Source organism: Lepidochelys olivacea, assembly GCF_965140295.1.
Source record: "Lepidochelys olivacea isolate rLepOli2 genome assembly, chromosome: 17".
NCBI lineage: Eukaryota > Metazoa > Chordata > Testudines > Cheloniidae > Lepidochelys > Lepidochelys olivacea.
This window is the reverse complement of record NC_140427.1, coordinates 5,391,314-5,416,370: the sequence shown is the minus strand read 5'-3', so window position 1 is coordinate 5,416,370 and position 25,057 is coordinate 5,391,314. Positions and strand designations below refer to the sequence as shown.

The following is a 25,057-nucleotide window of genomic DNA, read 5'->3' as shown; positions in this document are numbered from 1 at the left end:
GAAATAGTATGACCACTTCACAAAATTACCACACAACTGGACAAAACCCATCTCCAGTGTTACCAACTCTTGCAATTTTACCATGAGTCTTGGGATATTCAGTGTTCTTAAAAGCCCAGCTCCTGGAGTCAGATGATTACATAGGAATTGCAGATTTCATTTAAGAAAAATTTAAGATTTTCCTGCCATGTAAGACTAAAAAAAACCCATGACCTGACTGTACTCTAAAGGCTCAAAACCCAGAGGCAAAATAAGAAAACCCCCCTCCCCATATTTGTTTGTTTAAAATTTCATGATTTAAAGGCAATCTCATGATTTCAGAGGGCCTGACGTAGTTTTTGAATGATTGGGGTTCGCAACAGTATTTGTACAAGTTAATTAACCAGTGATTATTGCACAAGATGTTTGGATTTTAAGTCAGCAGATCACAAACTGAATTACCTGACATTTAGGTCAGACCAAGTGGGTCTTTTTTCAGTTCCAAGCTGCTGAACTCATGGAAGACCAGCTTGTGAGCTCCTGGCCCAATCAATCAAACAAACCCCAGAACTGATTCAAGCCCAAAGCACACTAATCTCCAACCTAGAAGGAATCCAAACACACTCCTTCGGTGCCCACTTAGTTGTAAGGAGGATGCAACATATTTAATTCATCTTCTGTCTTCATAAGACTGTTTTTATCACTTATAGTGGACGGCAGTTACTGCAATGTCACTTCCTTTCTTTTATTACAAGATTTTTCACTGAGGTTTCGTTACAGAGACTAACCCCACATATGAAAGCTTTGAAGACTTTAACGTCCCTTCCATCATCCACACACAATGCATTCCTGTATTCTGCCACTGTGGGTGAGGCCTGGAGGTTCTTGTTACACTGTTACATTTCCTGTTTGTTCTATTTCATACCAGGACTATCAATGAAAACATATTCAACAATTGCTCCACTTGCCTCTAGTGGTAATTAGACATACAAATTCATTTTTAAAAATATCACGTAACTCCAACAGCTGAAACTGGTTTTGCCCCTCACATATCTGATCCGTAAGGGATTCACTTCCACTTAGCCATCAATGTTAGGACAGAAAACAAATTATCAGCTCCACAAGGCCACTGACCTTTTGTTTCTGCAAAGGTGTTTTTTTTTTTTTTCAAATGAGCAATAATTCTGAAATTGTTTTCTGTTTGTCTCAGTTTCATCTACTTTTGCAATTTCTGTGCCAGAGATGAACTGAAATTAAGTCACGAGGCAAGGGGCTTTGATGAACACTACACAGCATTTGCAAGCAATCCTTCAAACAAGTGCTCCACCTAGTGTCAATCATCATTAAAGTATGCACTGCAAACCAATCATATGGTCACAAGTTCAACTGGCAGCTCATTCATTACTTTTTGTAACAGCAAAGAGACCTCCTTTAGTGATATGAATTCCTTGCATATGACTAGCTACCTTTGGTCATCTGCTCTTCTGGTAACTAAGTGATTCATTCTGTTTCTGTTTGAAAATGCCAGCAATATGTGAGAAGTTATTTTTGACAATAGAAAGAAGCAGTGGGCCGATGGAAAAAATGTCTGAATTAGTGGCCAAATAGATTTTGTATCCCTACAGAGCTACATGTCAATTTCTATTTTTAAAATGTTATTTTCAAAAGAGATGTAAGAAAAACAATGTCTTAAGGAAATTAAGCCAGCAGATGTGTTTTGAAAGGTGTCAGAATGAAGATTTATTGGAAGAATCATGTAGTCTTCTTCCACACTATATTTTAAAGCCGTATTACATTCCAGCCTTGTGCTCAGAGTGACACTTAGTGGCAATGGTGAGCATTGTTTTCCAAAAGTCCAGTTAAAATGTTGCATTTTTCACTGGATAAAAAACAGAGAAGCAGCATGAAACTAGAAACCAATCCAGAGCAGCAATTTTAGATACAGTCTAACATCAAGGAAGTTCCTCAAGATAACTAGTAAATGGCAATTAAATGTAAGAATAACCATTAAATATCACACACTGACACTCAGGCACACTCAAGAAGATCCCTCTAGTAGTCAAAGAGCAACAAAACCTAAATACAAGCAATCAGATTTAAATTGATACTAATCACAGTCCCCTACTGACAGTAAATCTCCCCTAAAGTAGAGATTGGTTTAGATTTTAATACCTACCGCTTCATGCCACCCTCCAATGCTCTTTTACCTTCTGATATTATGATCTACCTCTCTGTGGATGGCAGGACAAGTAGCTGGATTGAGATCCTCTGAAGGATCCAGACAACTCATTGTTTTAACACTTGGAAAATAACCTACTAGGCTAGAGAGAGCAAACATCCAGGGTCATTCACATATTGGATCTACTGCACACATAATTCTACTGAATTATTTGCCAAGCTAACAGCTTGCTTGTGCATAGTTGTTCTGATATTACCATAGTTGTACATGTCAAATATAGGGCTATGTATTTTTAAAAGATGCACCTGTATCGTATATGATATATGCTAGCACTTCCCAGAATAGCAAAGATATTATTGCAAGCAGCAACAAACGCTCAGAAGCACATGGGTCAGCCTGACAGCACTGTTGTCTAATCATGTAATTGCATTTTCAACAATCTCACTGTGCATTCAGATTTGGTATGAGCAATTAATTATGAGTAATTTAAAAACACTTTACTGCTGCTCTACTCTCTACTCCCAACAGATCAAGTCACTGAGGCCTGATTTGATTTTTACATCGTTTTGAAGTGTTTTCATCAACGGTATGAAAGCAGAAATCCTTTTACCGGCTAATGAAGTGTACACAAGTAATTTGTTAGATCTGGTTTAAATGAGTATGTTAAAAATGGGAGGTGAATATATATTAACAACAAGGAGCATGTATAATGTGCAATGAACACAAAATCTTTTACCTAGAGAGCTTGTGAATTATTTTTAAAAATCTGATATATTGGACAGCTAAATGAACCAGTTTGAGACACCTAATACACCTATATGATGAGCTGGAGAACTTCTGAATACACCTGGACTAACAATTTATACTGCTCTTCTGAAAGACTTCAATTACACTCTGCAGTTGCACCTAGCAGTCACAAGTTAGTATTTTGTGTTTCCTTTGATGCAGGGTATAAATTCTCAGATTCAGGAGCTATCAGATACAGAACGGATATTATACTACACATACACTTAACTCAACACTGCCCTTAGCAATAGAGATGAAAAAAAATTTTTTTTAAAAAATAAAACCTTTGATCCTTAAATCGGTAGCATTCTGGAAAGTCAGTAAGAGCTCCATATATTTACGTTTAGAAGGATTATATTTTTATTGATAAATGTCTGTAAATGTCCATTTCACCATACACACAAACAGATGACAAATATTTCCATAGATTTTATATCAGAAATGTACAGATAGCCAAAAAAGAAAAATGCTGCTTGAGAATTTATTAGAGTTTGATTTAAGGATATTCAATTAGTATTTTTTGACATGTGATGTTGACAATGTTTTAATGGTATAAAGCTTTAACTTTTTGAATCTCAACATTTACTGTCATTAAATAATTATGGTCTCACCACCCACCATAATTTTGTGCAACTGAACATTTAAATTGACATCAATATTATCTGTCAAAATTATAAAACTAAAAATCAATTTCTGCCAAGCCTAGATACGTTGCAGATTTGTGTTTTTACATTTGTAGTGCCACCTAGTGACTGCAGGACCTGCACTACTGCATATAACTGAGTTAACGCAGCTAAGTGACACCATGGTTGAGAACACTGAGAATTGAGAAAATCTCAAGTTAACGTCCACAGAACAGTCATCATTTGGACCTCTTGTGTTTGCACAATATTTTCTATAAGTGTATATGGAAGGAGGAAAGAAACAGCATCTATGTTCCTCTACCTCAGTGGTCTCCAACCTTTCTGTGGCCAAGAGCACACTGATGCCTTCAGAAGAGTGTGGCGGGCAATGACGCTTCTCGGCGGCATTTCGGTGGCGACGCTTCTCTGGTGGCCGCACTCCTCGGCGGCATTTCAGCGGCAGCGTCTCCGCCGGAAGCGCTCATTGGCGGCATGTTCTCTGGCGGATGCGCTTCTCTCCTCTTCGTTGCTTGGCGCCGGCGGGTGCCATGGTGCCCACGGGCACCGCACAGGGGACCACTGCTCTACCTATTTACCCCTAGGGGCTTCTTTACACTGGCACACAAAATCAGCACTGCTGTGATCGACGCAATGACATTGATTTAGTGAGTCTGGTGAAGATGCGTTAAGTCGATGGCAAAGTGCTTTCCTGTCAACTTCAGTACTTCATCTCCCCAAGAGACAGAAGGTAAGTCGGCAGAACAGCGTCTCCTCCAAACATAGTGCAGTGTAGACACCATGTTAAGCCAATGAAAGCTATGTTGCTCGGAGGGAGGGGATATTTTTCACACTCCTGAGTGATATAATTTACATCGACTTAAGCAGCACCGTAGACCAGGCCTACGACAACTTGTAGCATTCTCTCCATATAATCAGGACCGGCTCTAGGCACCAGCAAACCTAGCACATGCTTGGGGCAGCACTCTGGGTGGGGTTTTTTTTGGGGGGGGAGGGGGGGGGGCTTCGGGCGGCAAAAAACCTAGAGCCGGCCCTGCATATAGTGGGAAATTGATTCTCTGCTCAATTTATCCAAAGAGTATGCAAACAGCACACACATTTTTCCTGTATTAATGCACTTACGTTAATTGTGTTACACACCTATTGAATTTTAAGGCCTACAATAAATTCCCTCTAGTTATTCAGAGGGGTCTATTTTGTCTGTTCTTTTACATTGAAAGATCAGAGTTTAGATGTTGCTGTTTTCTGGAATGACTATTGAATTTACGTTAAGGTCATCTGACTCTCAATCCACACAGGTTCATATGTTGGCACACAACCCCAGTATGTGGATGTCTCCAGTTCTCCCAAGTGTTTAACTGTACTGTGGAAATGCATTTTCAGAGAGAACTTAGTCCCCAAACATGGAGTCTTCCACTATGCTAGTCCAACTTTCTGCTTCTCTCAAGTAATGTCTCAAATTGGAGTCAACATCTCAGTTATTTAATTCCATACTAATGTGTAAATTTTCAACAAGTCAGTGCTTTGAGTTTCGCTAAATCAGTGGTTCTCAAACTTTTGTACTGGTGACCCCTTTCACATAGCAAGCCTCAGAGTGCAATCTCCCCCTTATAAATTAAAAACACTTTATTATATATTTAATGTCATTATAAATGCTGGAGGCAAAGTGGGGTTTGGGGTAGAGGCTGACAGCTCACAACCCCCCATGTAATAACCTCGTGACCCCCTAAGGGGTCCCAACCGCCAGTTTGAGAATTCCTGTGCTAAATGGACTCACTATCGTAGACGGATGATCAGAAGCTGGCCAGAGTTTGAATGGCAACTAGGAGGTGCAGATAATAAAGACAGGGGTTAAGATTTTGAATTAGGGGCACAAATGTAAATGTTTGGTGGGTCTCATCCTAGCATTCACATTTGCAATACAAAATCCACCACATTTGGCATTATCTGCTCAAGAGAAACAAACGCAAGGCTAAGACAAGAGGAAGAGAATCACAAATGAGACATTGTGAGAACTTCATAGGAAAAACTTAACATCTGCCCACACTGTATCTTGAAGTTCACATAGCAAATAGCCCCTCATTTGCCATTTCTACGTTTGCCTCCACAGTAAGACGCTTCAGACAAAAGATAAAGCCTATTTTTCTTTATCAATTGCCAATGGAGTTGAGAGTTTGACAACCATAGATTTGTGCCCGCTTAGTATGAATGTCTGATTTAACTTAGGCAGGCAGATGATGTGCCCTTGAAGGCAGCTTTATTGGCAGAAGGATTTTACAAGTCCCACAATAAGTACTTTCACTAATCCAAGCTTCTCTGCCTACATGATGCTATTTTATGTTGTGTTACACTAGGTGTTCACTCATTCACTCTGCAGACACAGTTAAGCCAGGTTAATGACAAGACAAAAATTAAGCGAACTACACATCTGTCAGTTCATGTATCCTGCTACAAACAGCCAAATGTAAGCAGAACACTGCCCTGTTTCATTTGCTTTTCTATTTTAAAGGATTTAAAATACTTAACATTTGAACTCTCCTTTACTATAGATCTAAAAAGGCTATTCACTGTACCTTATGGTGGAGTTCTTCAGTGATGCTGCATCTCCAATGTTTCTATCCAGTGCCTATAAACTCTCCGCTGTTTTACAACAAGTTGATGAAATGAACCTCTCAGATTTCAGGCATGCTTGGCTGCTATGTGACTTTTCACACTTCACTGAACTAGCAATATATATAGCCTAGGATTAATGTTCTGATGCGCAGTGGGGTAAATGTCCACAATGTCCAGTTTTCCCAACTGTCCTATTCAGTTACAGTTTTACCAATATGCTGTCAGCTCACTGGAGCAAGGAGCCATGTCTTCCAATGCAGCCCTGATACTGCATATGGTTTTTGGGTGCTATCACAATACAAAAGACATGCCAGTCTCTTCCAGTCTGCAAGCAGAAAGAAGCTACTATTTTCTAGTTAGAGCAAAGGATTTTGACAGCAGAAAAATCTAGGCAGGGTTCTCAACAGGAATCCTGAGAGCTTTGCCATTTTTCATGCACTCTCTTCTACTGTCAACAACAGACTGCACATGTAAGCCTATGCTTTAAACTTCCCCCTGCAAACAATGAAAACGTGTGTTGGTTTTTAAGTGTGGAATGGACAATTATCCTGCACCTGCTGATAAAAATATAACCTTTTTTATTTACATTTGCACACACATTCCCCTTTACTAATCTCTCCATTGTACAGAGGGGAAAAATAAAGTAAACCAAAGCCAGAGTGTATTAAAACATTCCACATAACTCAAAATTAACAACTGAGTAACCTTCACAACCTTTTTTCACCTTAATTCAGAGTGAAGATGATAGTTATGTCTCCCCTTTTCTGCTTCCGACAAAGACTTTAAGAAAGCAGTTATGGTGCATACACATCCCTAATGCTCAAGTGAATGCATCCTTCACAGTTGTCATTCAGTCTGAGCAGCATTGCTTTATTGCATGGAAAACAACAAGAGTTCTCCTTTTCCCCCCGAAATGCTTTATGTGTTATTGGTCATGATTAAAGCAATCCTAAAATTAAACCATCAGTAACTGTTCCAAATACAATATGGGGTTGGTTGCACAAAACGGGTTTAATTATTTTTTGCAGCCATGAAGCCTTTTTTAAAACCACGATAGTTGTTTGTAATCAAAGAACTGGCCCAATGGAAAACAAAATTTTCCTGACTTTTCGAGGTAATTTGAAGTTGAGATAAACAACACAATGTGGTTGTCTTCAGAGAGATTTAGAGGTTAATTTAGTGTGGTATCTAGACATATTTTTCCTGTATCTTGTTATTATTTATAAAACAGAATTACTGTGGACTGAGCTATAAGAATAATTTATTACATGTTTCAGAAGCTTCAGCTAGGAAAATTAACATTTTGATCTACCAAAAAAACCCAAGCATCCTAAAAAGCCTAGTCCAGACCCCATTTTCCATCTGTTACAGCTACTTCATACTAGAAAACTTCCTTGCTTATTTAAGTGCATTAATTAGTGCAGATAGCACTGAAAATTACCATTACAAATTATGGGTCCAATTCTGCAAGGTAAAGATGATCTCCAGCTGCAGGATCTCACCAAGAGTTCAATAATGATATATAGCATAGAGACAACAAAACAAGGTAACAAAATACCATTTAGCAAAGATGACATTACAAAGACTCAACAGCATGGATGATTTTTTTTTTTTTTTTAAAGTCCACAAGTATATAAACACCAAGCTCATATATAGCACTTTTCATCCACAGATCTCAAAGCACCTTATAAAAAGGAATAATGTGATTGGAAAGGAAATGTAGTTGTAGGTTTCTTACCAAATAGAGTAGAAAGGTATGAAGACCTGTTCCGAGTCCAACAGAGGACAGAATGCCTAAGCCTACCCAGTAGGCACACCACAAGAATTTTTTCTCCATATACTGCACATACTGAAAAACAAGAAAAATCACAAAAGAAAAACAGGATGAGTGAATTCTCATGGAGGAGGAAAGAAAGGTGCAGCTGCTCTTCCGAAGTGCTTAAGATAATTTATCAGTGTCAAAATGACCAACTTGAATTCTAGACAGTTCTCAAAACAGGCTGATCTATGTAAGGTATAGCTAGTGTTAAAGATATTATATGTAAACGGCAATGATCCAAAGAGGATACTAATGAGTGTACTCAATGGTAAATTGGTTAGTCTCTAAGGTGCCACTAGTACTCCTTTTCTTTTTGCAAATACAAGTCTAACACGGCGGCTACTCTGAAATGGTATAGTTGTAATTCAATTCTAGCCACCATTAATGTCTGCATGATAAAGCAAAAGATCTGTCGGGAACACAGTGCCTGTGAAAGGTTATGGGATGGATAACTAGGAGACTAAGCTTCCATAGTTATCCACAGAACAGGTACGGAAGTAGTGTAAACTTCCTCACCATGATCTGCCAAACTATCTGTCAGAGCCACCTAGTGGTCAAATGGGAATTCAGTTGAACTCTAAACTGACAAAATTGCCAGCTACTACCAAATGTGAGGGCAGTTCTTGTGAAGCAGATATTTATCCACCGAGAACAGGACTGAGCCACCAACTCATTTCAGAGGCCAAACAGCCAGATGGAGGTCAGTTAGTCACTATCTATACTTAGTGGACTTAGTCACTATCTACATGGAGTGAGTTTGAGTGTTTCTATATTTTCTTAATAAAAACAATGGTAAGAGAACACTTGGAAGGGGAATTCTAAGTGATTATTAGCCTCTGGATTTAAATAAAGGTGTACCTGTGTTAAAAACAGAACAGCAAGTGTAGGAGTTCTGCAATGTTACAGGCTCTTGATTTTCCAGGTCAAGGATAAGAACAAGATGAGTCACATCAGAGGATGGAGAAAACGAGCACTAGAGGCCATTTTCAATATTGAATGCTAGTCAGTGAAAGGGACCAACACCAATCCGAAAATGGCAGCACCTGGATCTCCTGGCTGAGGTTGGGAATCAAAGCCCTGCTGAAATGCAAAGGGTCATTTCTCTAGCACCAACATACATTTGCATAGCACCAGGGAGGCTCTTGCTATGCCTGTAAAAGCACCTAAAAGGCAGTTAGCCTAACAGTTTGGCAGAATGAAATGTACTTTAATGCTTCAAAACTGCATAAGATTCTTCCCCAGGTACATGACTCATTGGGCTGACCTATTCTTAGGGCTCACAAAATTATACCAAGGGATTCAATTACAATCAGAAAAGTTATTGTGCTAGGTTACTACATAAAAGATCTGGTGTGGGAGTTAAGACTCTTGCTGCACATGTTGCAAGCACCACAGGTAGGCAGTCAAATCTCTGAATGGGGAAGCAGGTGGAGTTGGATTTAGGCAAGATTTTTGGAATCTGAAAGGGCTGCATGGAAGAGAGAGTCAGAGCAACAAGAAGGGACAGCTGATGGCTTCCAGCCAACCATCTCCTTTGCAGGGCTGGGCTGACAGGGCTGTCTCCCACAGGACAAGATCAGAGACTTGGTATTGCCTTCCTCCCTGACTTACATTTCTATAATGGTTTACATTTTTGCACCGATACAAAAAGTATCAAACTTCATATCACCTGGGATGCAGGTAGGCATAAAATCCATTTTAAAGGAATTGGGAGTAACAGCACTAGGATTTGAACTCAGGAGCTCCTGACTCCCACCCCCATGCTCAGTCCATTAGACTATTCTATGTCCGGAGAGAAAGACCATCCCAGATGGTTTGAAGAATCCTCTGCAAGGAGGAAGAAACAATCTACCTGGGAGCCCTGACATTTTGGTAGATTATGGTCCCATTTAGCCTTAGTTTTCCTGACAGCAGAGCCCAATGCTGAACACTCTGAGAAGCAGATGTGGAGTGGCACTTATTCAGAGATAGATGACAAGTAGAATACATGTGGCTGCAGAGAGGTGGACTGAATGATCGGATAGGTCTTCCCTATCTTTACCATCTATGATTCATTTGCTATGCAGCAGAAGGGAGTGCACGGCAGGGGGAATTAACAGCTGCATAAAATGAACGCTCAGGTAGATGCATTACCATTCTTGTATGACATTATTCAATCCTCTCAGTGTACGTTTTGGTAGGACAAGGACAGGAAGTGCCAGCCATAAAAGAAAATAACTTGGATGAACTGCATACCTGTTGATGTGTTCCTTCTATATAATACGCAGCTGTAAGCACTGCAAGCAGCAGCAAAAAAGACACCACGATACTTCGGCGATGCCACAATCTTAAAAGACAAATTACAATTAGGGTCATTCATATTTTTCCATGCATTGCAAAGCCACCTCTGTGTCATTGTCGAACAGCTTTATTGGGGTGCATCAAAAGGGTAAAAAGACAGCCTGACAAATTTGTTATTTTAAGATATAGGTCAAAGCTCTCTTAAAAGAACTGAGGAGTCTTGATTCTTTAATGGGAATCTGATTTCACTTGGAACTGGAATAAGAGAGTTCTGTTACACAAACTGAAAGTATTTTTCATCCAATTAACTCTATGTTCTACAAACATTAAGCCTTGACACCCAAGATAACTGGTACTGCCATATTATCAATTTTACGGAGGAGTAAAGCAAGGTACAAAGTAGTTAAGTAACTTAGCGAAGGTCACAGTAAGTCAGTGGGAGAGCTGGGAATAGAACTTAAAACTCCTAACTCTGAGTCATATGCTCTGACCAGTAGGGCAAAGTGGCATTAGAAAGGGTAGTCTTATAACTATTTGGGTTCTCTCTTAATCTGTTGAAATTAAACCTTGAAAAGGTCTCTGGTTTCAGCTCAGAAAAATGCAATGTGAAAACCTTCCAGTTAATTATCAAGTGTAAGGAAATTATCAGTGGGGGTGGAAGGGGAGAAGTATTTCTTTATGTAATTTGAGATCCAGCTACTTTGGATTTTGTGTCTATCTAGCTTTACAAGGCTGCAATAAAACTGTTCCTTTTGCTTGGCAGTGCACAGCTGGTTTAGGCTAGATCATTTATTTTACCCTTTTCTTGGCAATCTAACACAATTGCACTCTCACCTAATGCCATATTACAGAAATTTTAATTTGCTGTTTAATCGTGTTTTTAAAATAACACTATCAACTGCAATTGAGTAAATTTTAAAATAATTAGTTAAAGTTTCAGGTACCACACTAGTCCCCTGCCAATTTTTGTCTTTTTACAACCACGTCTGCCCTTATATGGGGTTTTTCTCCCCTGCTGCAGTGTGCAAATCCCACATAATCAACGGGGAGGAATTGCCATATAGGGGAAACAGTGAAACTGACTAAACACAAATCACTCAAATGCATAATTAAACAAGGTGAAAACTCCCTAATCTCTTTCAATTATAGAAATATTTGGTGTTACTTGTAAAGTAGGCTAAGAATTCAGACAGGAAGTGCAATTCTTAGATTGACAGTCACCCTTTAAAGCACCATTTAATAACAATATAGTATAACCCAGCATAGGACAATCTGAATTTGTGTCTGTTAATATGTTAAAACAGAATCAGTTAAATTATTTTCTGTGAATACTGCATAATGTTAGTGTCCAAAATATTGCTGTGTTACAATATAAGACGTAAGACAGATACACAAGTTTAAAATATAGAAAGCCAGGTACCAATCAAATTGGATAAAATATCAACTCCAATGTTATTTTCTAGGGTGTACTTTAGTAAATTGTTAAAGAATTTTAAATAAACAGTGTCACAAATGTATATGGGACATGGAAAAACAGTTCTCAAAAGAAACAAGCCCAAGAACACTGAAAGAAAGCAAAAAGTGCAAGAGGATATTTTTTAGGAATACACTACATAAGCCACAAATTATTTTGCACATGGGTCACTTCAGAAGATCAGCGTTTAAGTTACTCACTCCTCTGAATGGGCCCCATACATCAGCACTCTCCTTCTGGCCTGGAAAGTGGGTGAATGCAGCTTATCAGCATTCTCAACTGACTAAAGGGCTTGTCTATTCAGAGACTTGATGCATGGTAAGTCGGATGTGAATCTATCCACACCAGCCTGCCATACTGTGGCCAGGGCTGTAGACCCTGCAGCTGTGCACTAGAAGTTCAGCGTGCTTTGACGTACACAGCAGATTCACATCCAAGCCTGCCATGCACTAAGTCTCCATATAGACAAGCCCTCAGTAAGGGGCATTCTAACAACGGCACTACTAACATTACCCAAGACCACATCAGAGCATACCTACTTGGTTGGAAATTGACCATTTGATCATAGGCTCATTCTGAACACAAGTCCATTAATTATCAACATGCTAGGATGGCTTGTTATTAATGCTGTTCTCCCTTGATAATTTTATTCATATTTATCCTTCTCCAATACAAAGCTTTTCATGTTTAGTACAGTAAGAAACTTAACTCTAACCTTCCCCATTAGGAAGGAATGTTAGGCAGGTTGGGGGTCACAATCCTTATCATGGTGAGAGCCTATTCAATATACCGTTTACAAATCATGGTTTAGAGACAGCACCACTATAGATTATTTCCTACTGTGGAAGAGAACACGTCGATTAAAAGCAAAGTCCTCTCTATATTTCATAAACGTGAATACAAGTGCCAGGCAATCTTGAACTTTGCCCTGATAGGGAGTTACTAATATCCCTTAATGAGTTTCAAAGGCATATAATAATAAAATCTGAGCTCCCGTCTAGATGCAGTCATTAATACAATAGTTCATGCTGTCAAGCTCCCTAAGCACTATCTTGTCATTTCAAAGAAGGATATTCAATTATTCAGAAATAAAGACTCTGATTCTTTTCTATTTATCAAGGCAATTTGGAGTTTGATATCAATGCAATTTACACACAAGTTTTGGTGAGCAGTCAAGAACATGGTTTATTTAAAATAAATTTTAAAAAAAGAGTATTTTTCTTTGAAACAGATTTATAACCGTGAACCATCACGGAATGTGAGATGCCACAATGATCTACTGAATCAAAGCACCCCACAGAGCTTAGAGATGGAAATTAAAGGTGATCTTTACTTTATGGTCCATTCCTTCAAGTTTATTAGGGTTTCCAGGAAAAAATACTGCAAGGTAATGAGTGGTTGTCTCCAGAGCACAATATTTTGCCTCTCTTCTCGGTCCCTTCGCTTCCGTTCACATGGCAAAGAGGGGTCTGGAAATGAAGATGGATGGAAGAGTTAATATATCAACAAGCTGACAGTTCACATTCCACCCCAACCAAAAGTTCCATGATATTTTTAACTTCTCTGGGAAATTAACACTTGTGCTCACAGCAGTGTCTCCTCCTCCCCTTGTAGAGAGTTCCTCCAGGGGCTCTATGCCTGTGAAGTGACCTACAGCAAAGGAAGGCTCACGGTTCCCCCACTCAGCTGACCAATTGCTCCAGAGACTGATGGCCATGAAAGTATTTAAACAAGAAATGGGCTGACCTGGGCTGCAAGGAACTTAGGATTTGTAAGTCTTTATGCAAGAGGCTACACTACGTGCCTCCATAAACGGCTACATTCAGCCAATATCCACTCCCCATTGCAGGAGCCAAATTTTATCTTGAACTTTTTAATTTGGTGCCCTTCCATAACTATTTCCAATCAAATTGGATTGAATTGCATGTGCTCTTTACACAGTTTTGTCTGCTGGCCACTGTGTAACTGGAGAAGAACATCATTCACTGTGCACAGAACCTCAGACCATGCTTGAATGGTTACTTATAAAGGTCCATCCACTGTATCACCCAGACAAAGTGAATCCACCAAAAAATAGGGATCCCATCTAGAGAGCACACTTTTTTGTTTGACCTGCTGTCTTTAACCAACTTAGACATTATAAATGTGAAGAGACGTTTCATTCCAGCAATTCAGTTATAAGACTAAACACTGCACATGGTTTAAAAATCCCTGGTGTTACACATTAAAAGTTAGAGAACAAGAATGGAAGGATTTTTATGGGCAGTATTTAGTGCAGTTTTTGAGAGTACCATAAACACTAATAAAAACTAACTACTTTGGATCAGGATGACTTGTCCAGGACCATGTAAATCAAGGATTTTGCCAAGCTTTTCAGAAGAATTGGAATTTTGTTCACTCAGAAGAGCATGTGTGCACTGATGTAAACAGACAGATTACGAAGCAAACCAAGATATAGATTGGTTACCCTCATATTCCAACTAACAGTGATTTTTCTATTGTTTTGTGCATCTAATAAAGTCAAATATTTATATAGTGCTTTACAAGTTCAGAGCATTTTACACACATTAACTAGTAAACCTCACACCCCTGTGAGGTAGATATAGAGGCCAGTGCATGGCCATACGGTATAATCAGGACTAGAATTTAAGGTCACTTGACTTCCAGGCCTGTGTTTTAGACACTGGTCCATGTTGCCTTATAAGATAACCTCTGATACAGTTTATTTCACACATGAATTGCATATTGGATCAGACATTGGTTCTCTCTAGTCCCGTATCTTGTCTCTGACAGTAGCCAGCACCAGATGATTCAGAAGGATGTGCAAGAAACCCCATAATAGACATATGTAGAATCACTTGCCTTCCAGGGGAGTCTCTTTCCAACCCCTACTAGTTAAAGACTGATTTAAGCTGCTGAAGCATGAGGTTGTGTGTCCCTTCTATAACTTTAATATAAAAAGCTTGTATATTCTTGTTATCCATACAGATATCCACCCCCTCTTTGAATAGTGCTGTATTTTTGGTTTCAGAATCTGTTCCGTTCTCTGGCATTTCACAGAACATCTTTAACAAAGACACTTCACAGTTATTAAAAGTGCTACACGATGGACTATGAACAGATACCAATACCAGAAATGAGGGGTTGAAAAAGACCACAAACTTAGCAAAACAGTGTGAGGAGGATGAGAACAATTGAAGAGCAATAAATGAGTGGTTTGAAGAAATCTGGAAAAAAACAAAACAAAACCAAACCTAATGGTATAAACATAGAGGGAGATTATTCCACCAAAGAAAAACAGAAAGAAGGGAAGCAAAGCAAACAGAGATGGTGCTGGCACCCACTGGTTTCAGAATGGTGAAGTCCAGAGTATATATATATATGGCAACCAATGACTAGAGACGAAGTAGGTAAGGAAAGAGAAAGATCCAGAATGCTAAACTGCATAGGGGCATGCATTGGCACAGACAAACCATATGAAGCTGACAGGAAACAAGGTAAGATTATGATCATTGTTATGAAATCCAGCATAAAGCAGCCAACTGGTTATCTTTTCATAAATAAGATCCCATGCGCTAAGCATTAGTTCTATCTTAGTCCAAAGAAATGGCCCACTGACAGAAACACACCGGCAAAGAATAACCAAGAGAAGCTAATTGTTTTGTCAGTAATTCTTCTTTAGCAAATGGCAAACTATAGTTTACAGAAGGGCTAATTCAGAAATTAAAATTTGGGTTTCTCCCAAAGCAGGGTAGATTTTTCATTGTCTGAGTACAATCTCTGGTGTCAAAGGGCTGAGTTGCTTGGAATGCTTTCTAAACCTAAATACCTGCCAAAAGATTTTTTTTTTCTTCAATGGAGCACCTGATGCTGCAGCTCTTAAGCATACACTCATTCAAGTCAATAGGATTTGTGCATGGTAAGGATACAGAATTGGTTTAGGCAGTATATTTCTATGTCAGTCTCCCCCTCAGTTCTACTTGGGCTAAGTTTCCCAACCCACATATCTCCTCAGAGTCTGTTGAGGGTAATTGAAGGTACCAGATTGACTAGACTAGAGGAGGAACAGCCATTTTCAACCTACCTGTAAAGTTCCCATTGTGCTGTTCTTTGATCATTCCTATGCGTCTCTGGTCACAATCTGTTCCATTCTCTGCCATTTCATAGATCAGTCACTTATGAGGATCTAATAGCAACCAAAAAAAAAAAGCATAAGTATAATGATTACCCATAACAGATAAAATTCCATTTATTACTTATTCTGAGGATGAAAAGGAGAGATCCTGCATCAGTATGCCAAATGTCCAAGCCACCCACATAGCATGCTTACCTTTCTTGCAATACAATATTATATAAATGTTGGAAGTGAATGAACTGCCAATATGGCAAAGGCAATCTTAAACCACATATCTCACACACACAGAAACCTAAACTGCAGAACTGAAGTCTGATGTGATCCCTGCATTATTTACAATGTTCCCCAAAGTACAACTTTGCTCAACTTTTAACTATCACTTCTACTAGGCAACCCATTTTTACTGGTTCCATGAGTTGCCACTGAAGACAAGTTTCAGTTAATTTAAGCACTAGGTACCTTTAATGTGACACATGTGAGTTCAAAACTGAAGTGTGGTGAACACAGAAAGAACACACACCACTACAGCCCCTGGACAAATAATGGTATGCTACCAGCTGGCTTTGCAGTTGACCAAATTACAAAGCCAAGTTGTAAATCGAAAAACCCTACCTAAATTAATTCTGAAATACTTACTGAAACCATATTTCCATATTCTCGATGTTCTTCACACTAGAAACTAGATCAGACTGCATGATGGCACATGCCCACCAGCTAACCATGCATGCAACAATCCACCAAAACAGTTCACATCCTTAATAAAAATAACCTAGTTCAAGAACTAGGATATAGATTTGTCCCTTGTTTGCTAAAGCACAATCTAAAATTAAAAAAAAAAAAAAAAAAAAAAAACAGTAAAAACATGCTCTAAATCTGCCTCCTTCTAAAGTGATCTGAAAATTATACATTTCCCCCATTATTTGCTCTTTTCTTCTGTCTACATCTTTTCATCCTTACAGAATTTTAACAACCGACTACGTTCTTTCTTATTCATGAGTATAAGTGCTGCAACATGTGGGAGGACAGCCTGAAATAGAATGTTGCAACAGATATTTTCTACTGACCAGCTGACAGTTCTTATGCAATAAAACAAACAAACTCCCTCCACAATCCAGCGAGGTTCCCTACTTTAAAATTTAACTCTTGCATCTTAAAATAGCCTCTCGAAAATTGTTTGGAAGAAATACTCTAGGAAGCTAAAACATCATCTTTGTGTTAAGTTTCTCTTGGTTTACAAAATAAGATTTACAGTTTTTGATAGTCTCCTTTTCCTTCTGACATGAGAAGCCTATTAAAATGATAGTTATATAAACTCCACATTGGTAGGAAATGAAAATAGTTTTCAAGACAAATATGAAAAAAGAACCAAGTGGACACTCAGCTGTGCAGGAATGAGAGGCTCTCCCTTCAGTTTAAGGGGAAGCAGAAACTTTAAATCTAGTCAATTTAAAAAATAAGTTGAAATATGTTTCAGATACGAGGACTTGCCCCAAATGTCCCTTCCTGACTTTTATTGGGTTACATATCTCTGTTTACTATTTTAACAAATGTTTTTCACAACACTGTTGCTGTGTAAGAAATCCCACATAAACAGAAGAAACTGACTATGGCAAATGCACCAAGTTATTCTTTTTTTCCTTTTTATCAATACTATAGTTTAATCTCTTTCAGTTGTAGGAGTCTCATGTGTTACTTGTAACACTAGCTGGCAAAACATTTTCAGGTGGAAGTGTGATTTTAAGTTGTTATCCCTTTAACTAAATACCCTATTTCTCTGCCCAAAGATGTAAGCTTTATGAACAAAATCAGCCAAATGTCAGTAATCACTCATGCAGTCTTTCCGCCAAGCAATATTTCCCCATAAATAACAAATGAGCAAGAGCAACATAGTGTTTAAACTAGTTATTTTGCAAATAGAAACTGTTTAGTCAAATGCTAAAGGGTTCCAAAAGGACTAAACCAATAGCAGACAAAGCAATGTGACCTTGCAAAAACTTCCTTTTGTAGAATGATAGATACCTGAGAGGCTGCAAAAACCTGCCATGCCTTAAGGATCACACAGTGCTGAAATGGGACAACAGCAGCTTTACAACATAGCTATACTGTCACATGAGAATCCTTAGTTCAAGGATGTTCTCAGAACTGCTACCAGGGCAGAGACTCTCCCGATTTGTCACCCACACCAGTTTTACACTAGCATAACCCCATTGTCTGCAGTGGAATTGCACCAGTACAAATCAGAACGTAGCATGGGTGTGGCTATGTGACACAGGGACAAATGTTTGATCATCTCTTGATTTCAGCAGGGCAGCAATTCCACGAAGTGGCAGACTGTATCACTTCTAGTGACCACATTTATTAACTGGCTATGCAAGAGAGGTTTACTAGGCTTGGGGCTGCAAAGGGAAATAGTGAAATTGGAAGACCATAGTTGCATTTACTGATGATTATACAGGTACCATTTTCTTAGGGAAGTGGTTTTTGAGAGCCAAGTTGAAAGACTGCTCATCTCTGAAGTCAGCAAAATTCAACAGGCATTATGCATGACAAATGTAGCCAACATGCATTTCAAAACTGCATAAATAAGATCTATTTATTCTTTATTTTAGTTTAATTCTTTCTTTTGCACAGTTTTAGCCTCCAAGCTAGGAGAGTTTTAAGCAGTGGGGAAAGATTGTGTCTGTACACTCTGCTTAATTATGTTTCAATAAAATGGAGCTAGTGCAATATAATTCAAAGTGCTCTGATGGTTTGATGCTACAATCTAGTTTCCATGCAATTCTCCAATGCTTAATGAGCTGAATTCCACTGCTGTCCATTAAACACTTTAAAGGCAGGAAAAATCTACAGCTCCCAGGAGCATAGAGGCTCTGTACTATACAAATCCAGCTAACAGAGAGCAAATCTTACCTTGTCTGCTTGGAAAGGGCTTAGCTTTGTGTAATGTTACATCAAATACACAAATTAGTGTTTACAGTAAAGCATGTATATAATCTCCTAGCAAACTTCTGTAAGTTACATAATCATTAAGAAGGTCCCAAGTACATTTACTCTATGGCAAAACTGTAAGGGCCTATGCAGCAAGTTTAAGCACTTGGGTTCAGAAGTAGGGCATTTAGTGCTTTTCACACTGCAGGTCTGAGTGCGGTGCAGTTGACAAACTTTGCCCAGGTTTTTGTTTAATTCAAAAGTTATTTTTGTTTTACTTAATTCAAACACACTCAAATATACTAACATCTCGCTGTGATTAAAAAGTGGAAGGATGCACATGCAGAAAGTAAAGCAAGTTTAGCTTTTAGACATTTTAATCTGTTTGAGGCCTAACAGACACACTGATCCTGTTAAGGAAATTGATTACTGTATTACCTATATGATTGGGGCCAGAGAGGGACAGTAGCTCCTGATTTACTGGTGTCCACATAAGACCCTTCATATGCTGCCGAGCATCCTCTATGATCCTTTGCCAAGTATTTAATGAATAATGCCGAGATGCCTCACTCAGATCAAAGAGAAAAAGATACCTGAGGACAGTCTGCTCAAATCTATCTATAAAAGGGTGCAGGTGCGTGCGCGATGAGCAAGTTAAGCCCCAGCACTGAATCAGACCCTCACCTCTTATGAGCACTGAAAAGGAAATGCATTCCGTATCTAGACAGAAAGCAGCCTAATATAATGCAGTGACCGTCAAACAGCGGAATAAATCATTCAAAATAGGGGGTTAAAGAAGGCAACTTTCCCTTCATTTTGCATCTGAGCTATTTACACTGTTTGTGTGTTAGAGCGATCCCAGGATTCACTCACAAAAGGTTCTTGGCGAACTGCCCACCAGCCCCACAATACTCTATTCAGCTGTAGTGTGATTCATAACATTTTTCATCACAAAGACAATTACTGGTAGTCAAAGTGTTACTTTGTCAACAACAACAAAAGGCTCATAAAAACTGTGGCTGTTACTATGGAGTAAAATTACAAACAATTCGTAACAACAAACTATTGTAGTGTCAAAATAAAACCAAATTAAAACTCCTGATTTAGAATTCCAGTCAACTGTACTTAAAGCATAGTTAGCCTGGTGTATAAAATCTTTCCTTTCAGTATTGTGAGGGGCCTGCTGGAATGCCCTACTCTGCAGCTTACCCAAAGCTAATCTCCAAAAACACCAGCCTGGAGACGTTCCATTCACTCAGGAACTCACTAAGGTATCTTCATCTTCCAACTCACAGTGACTGAAAGTCATGCAGGAGACGTACTTTGCACTCCAGTCTGGAGGAGCGAACAGTGCACTCCAGTCTGCAAGAGGTAAACAAGTGCTTCTTGAGAATCCCTTATTTCCCCTTAATCACTGCACCTAAGATTTTTGGAGGAGACCTTCCCCGTTATGTTTAAACATCAGGGAAACAAGTAAACAGTTTTAACAACTTCATGGTTTTCAAAGACAATACAGGGTAAGTCCAAGGCCAAGACCTCATTAGGACAAATAACCCAAAATTAGCACATGAATCCTTATCCCAGTGCTGGGCAGCATACAGGTCTTTAAAAGGGCTACTCTTAGGCCTGGTCTACACCTAAAACTTAGGTCATCCTAGCTACCTCACTCAGGGTTAGTTAAGTCGACCTAACCCCTGTAAAGAATTCTTTGTTGACTTAGCTGCTGCCTCTCGAGGAGATGAATTTACTACAGCAATGGAAAAACCCCTTCTGTCACTGTAGGATGTATGTACTGCGGGCGTTACCATTTAAATTTAAACTGCAAGTAACTACAGACCAATGTGAGAAAAGCTACATGATGTAAAACTACAATTTTAGACACGTTTTTACAAGACACAAAAAGCCCCCTGCTCTTCCACTTCTAATAGAAACAACAACCCTACAGAAGTGACAAAACATGAATAAGGCTAAGATTTAGTCACGGGTATTTTTGGTAAAAGTCATGGACAGGTCACGGGCAATACATAAAAATTCACCACCCATGACCTGTCCATGACTTTTACCAAAAATACCAGCGATTAAATCTCTATTTCTGGTGCCCCGCTGCTCTAGGGGGCTCTGCGCAAGTGCTGGGGGTTGACTGCCCTCCAGCTGCTGCTCCCGGGGATCACTTTCCGGACAGCCTCCAGCCACCCTGGGACTGCTGCTGCTCGGGCAGTCCCCAGGGCACCCCCAGGACTGCTGTTCAGGCACTCCCCAGAGCCAGCCACACCAGATACCGTTTCCGCGGTCCCTGGGACCAGCTGCCTGGGGCCTCCCAAGCAGCGGCTGGTGCAGCTGGTCCCGGGGACTGCTAGAGCAGCTGGCCCTGGGGTTGCTCCAGCAGCAGCCAGTGTGGCTAGCCGTGGGGCACCTGAGCAGACTGCCCAGCTGCTCTGGCAGCCCTGAAGTCAGCCGCACAAGCCACTGCGGAAGTCACGGAGGTCACAGAATCTGTGAGTTCTGCAATCTCTGTGAAAGAATCGCAGCCTTAAACATGAACCACGTGATTTATCACAAGTGAACTAGACTGTAGTCACTAGAAGTCTACAGATATTTAACACGGTTTTGGAACAAATGTCCAACCCTAATGGAAAATGCTATTAGCATCAACATGACAAGGCCCCTTGAAAGAAACATCTTCACTAAAAGGTAGCCATCCGGGTCTGACTCACCTTCATAACACTGCCTAACATAACTCGCTGCAGTTCTCAAGCATGACAGGCCACTAAAACCCTGCTCACAGAACACAAAATAGTAGGAAGGCACTGAACAAATGACCAGTTGTGAGTTTCTCTGTCCACTGAGAGCTAACATTTCCCTTTTTACAGCACCAAATGACCAATTAAACATGAAAGTCCTTTCTTTCCACAGTAAATACAACAGGGCCCAGGATGCAGAGACATGCAGAGAACAGAGACAGTGATCTAAAACAAAGGTTTCTTTTTACTTTAAGTTTAATTACCTCCCTCTACCACTCCCACACTCATTACTCATCCAAAGGCAACAATGTTGGCTTGGTCTACACTACCAACTCAAGTCCGTATAACTATGTTGCTCTGGGGTGGAGAAAATCCACACCCCGGAGCAACATCGTTTTACCGACCTAATTCCTGGTATATACAGCGCTGTGTCGACAGGAGGGCTTCTCCCATACACACAGCTACCACCTCTCGGGGAGATGGAGTGCCTACACTGACAAGAGAACTCTCCTATCAGTGCAGGTAGTGTCTTCACTGAGCAGGGCAGATGCACTGCTGCCCCGTTGTGGGTGTGGACAAGCCCTTAATGAAGGCTAGATTGACAATGCCTTGTTCTTATCCAAATAAAAACACTTTCCTCCACTAGATAGTCATGGATTATCTGTTCACGAATGAATTTCTGCCAGTAAAGAACAAAAACCAGCCTGCAAATGAAACATTAATATACCTTTTAGCTTCCTGTTCAGTATTTCAGATCTTTTTCTCCTCTTCTGTGTATTAAGCCAATGGGACAGTCTACTCTCTTGTCAGCTCTGTAGACATTCAAGACCAAAGTAAGTGCTCTTCTCCCAGATCTTCTGCCCCCTATAGAGGAAGATATTGCCTGCTCATCACATGATATAAAACTGACAATTCATAATTTGACAGTTAATAACTCCCCCAAAAGCCCATAGAAAATATAAAAAGTAACAGCTTGAGATGTTTTAATCCTTTGAAAACTCAAGGGGAGCATTCAATTAAAAAATTAGGACACATCTTAAAGGCATTCAAAATCTCCATAGATCTATCTATAATGGGTTACTTTGATATGAGTGCATATATTCCAGTACTAAAACGCTCTTCTAGCTAAAACTGTTTAATCCCCAAAGGAAAGGACAAGTAATTTAAAGACCACAGGCTTCCATTTAATGGGTCATGCCTCTGTTCACCAGACCTACTTTCCAATTTTTAGTCAAATATAGCTTGAGAAAAGTCATCTGAAAAAACCCCCGACGGCTAACTTTTTCATCTTTTCAACAAGACTTTGGGATGCCTTTTAAAAAGAATTAATCCATAGTGCTCGTAGCCCTCCAGTTTTAGTGAGGCCACTTCAGTTATTAAAAGCTCGGATCCTACAATCAGATCCACATGAACTGAACATTTGTGCCTGTGAGGAGCCTCACTGACTTCAACAAGGGCTCTGCATAGTTTAAAATGGTCTATCAGGAACAATCTGAGTACCTGAGTGATGCATATTTGCATTAGTCCTTTTTATCTATACTGTATAAATATTAATAGCCAAAACGCAAGCCACTGAGGCTGTACAAGTTATCTTCAGTGGTGCTTATTTGTGCAAACTCTGCCTGTCCTCCTCTAAAATACCCAGAAGTCATTTTAAAAAGTTATTTCCTTTAAAAACAATTTAAAAAGTAATCTATTTAGAATAATTATAGGGAATGTTAGTATTCTGTACCATTTTCCAAACTGAGGACGGACATCACTTCAGAACCAGTATCCCCACAGTTCTGTAATTTCACATTTTCCTAGTGAATTTTAGAATGGAAAAAATGTAAATAAGGAGGCTTAATTTAATTCTTCCATTAGAAAAGCAAGAACTTGGCTTTACTCCATGTTAAGGAGCAGACAGGAACTCAACACACTCAGAAAATAATCCCGTTTTATTCACCTTTTTTAGTAGAGATTTTAAAAGTTGCATTTTTATAGCCAGGCTTACTTCCTCCTCACAAAAGCATGAATTCTTACTCCCTTTCAAAGTGTTTCAGGTTGAGTTTTTGCCATTCATGTTTTTTCCACACAGCAGTGAATTGGCTGTCCTAGCAGTCTAGAGCTGCCACGACAGGGATCACAGGTCAGAGTCCTCACTCTGTAAGCTGACAGGAGACAACATGCCTAACCTAGGGGTGGATCATGAAGCAGGGTGCCAGTTCCCTGAATTGCTTTTTAATGAACTCCTCTGGGCTGACACAGACAGTGCTCTGAATGGCATGGATAGGTTGCAGGCGAAACCACTTCTAACTCTCCAAAGAGAGAGGATGATGCATGCCCCTAGGAAGGGAGATGTGAGGGGCTCCTCAAAGACCTCAGAATAAGTATTGCAGCCAAGTTACTGTAAAAGTCCAGTACCCTGTACTTTAACAATGTGACCAGAACATGCTTCTTTAAGCCTGTTACATATCAAATCATCACTGGAAAAACTGTTACCCCCTGGCTGATTTTGAACCAGAACACATTAAGATAACAAGCTCTTCCTCTACCACATTAAGCTGGTGTCTGGAAAGCACTGAGAGATACTACTGTACCTTATAAACAGAGACTAAGTGGCAAGTATTACACACAACACCCAATCAATGCTCTGTGGCTCGGGAGGACAGACGGGACTAAGGGTCACAATTTTGCCCATCCATACAGAGCAACTGGGGCAAGGTTTGAACAGTCCCTTCGGCAGAATTAATGGTTTGAAAAGCCTGATATGAGGAGAAATAATGGATTCTGAGCAAGACGTGACAGACTAGAGAGAAATCTTCAAAAAAGAACATAACCACGTTTTTAAGTGGTTAGACAGGTACATAGCTTTACCTAAGCCCAATGTTAAGAAGCACAAAGCAGTTCATGCAGGGCCACCTGCAAACGTTAGTGCTTTTAATACAGCTCTAACACAGTACTCAACAATGCATTAGAAAAGTTTAGAGTACAGCAGCCAAGCAGACTATCACCAGCTTCCACAGACTTATAATACAAACAGAGGCAGGAAATGACATGGTCACAAGGTAGAAATACGTTTAGTGCCAAAAGGTAATGTCAGTGGGAATTAACGGTGGGTGAGCAAAGAGACAGCAAGGCTACAGTTAGAATGAATGGGCAACACTGTAGTCCTGGCACAATAGCAGCCTGTAGCTTCACAACCTCTTACCCCCAACCACTGGCTGGTGGAGCAGACGGGTTTTATAGTTGATTTGACTCTACCCTGTTTTCTAATCAGAGGATGACACTTGGTCCCAGGAAGCAGATGCCCAAGCCTGCCTGGTCATTAAAATTAGGAAGTGCCTCTTCTGTATGTGGAACCACATACCCTGGTTATTCAAATCTGAAAGGGAGAAAAGAGAGGTTCCTAGTGGACTTAATGGGAAACACTGACTGCAGTACTCTACAGCTGCCACTGGGGACTTTGGCTCCCCATTCACCTGCTCTGCATGATTCCCACA

The 25,057-nt window shown here is 39.8% G+C and overlaps 1 protein-coding gene across 9 annotated transcripts in view; it reads right to left on the bottom strand.

The window, feature by feature from the left end:
- The window catches only part of VMP1 (vacuole membrane protein 1), an 89,452-nt gene that overhangs the window by 60,775 nt on the left and 3,620 nt on the right, over positions 1–25,057 (bottom strand). For 3 of the 9 annotated variants that reach the window (XM_084650586.1, XM_084650583.1, XM_084650587.1), the window contains 5 exons: positions 22,303–22,439; positions 15,856–15,957; positions 13,105–13,240; positions 10,253–10,343; positions 7,937–8,047 (listed from right to left, as the gene is read on the bottom strand). In XM_084650586.1, coding sequence (XP_084506712.1) covers positions 7,937–8,047; positions 10,253–10,343; positions 13,105–13,240; positions 15,856–15,931 — 414 coding nt within the window. In that variant the 5' untranslated portion in view covers positions 15,932–15,957; positions 22,303–22,439. Of the gene's footprint in view, positions 1–7,936; positions 8,048–10,252; positions 10,344–13,104; positions 13,241–15,855; positions 15,958–16,542; positions 16,702–20,043; positions 20,169–22,302; positions 22,440–23,307; positions 23,378–24,765; positions 24,940–25,057 lie in introns of those variants that run through there. The other 6 variants (XM_084650584.1, XM_084650588.1, XM_084650585.1 and 3 more) reach the window with 5 other exon arrangements.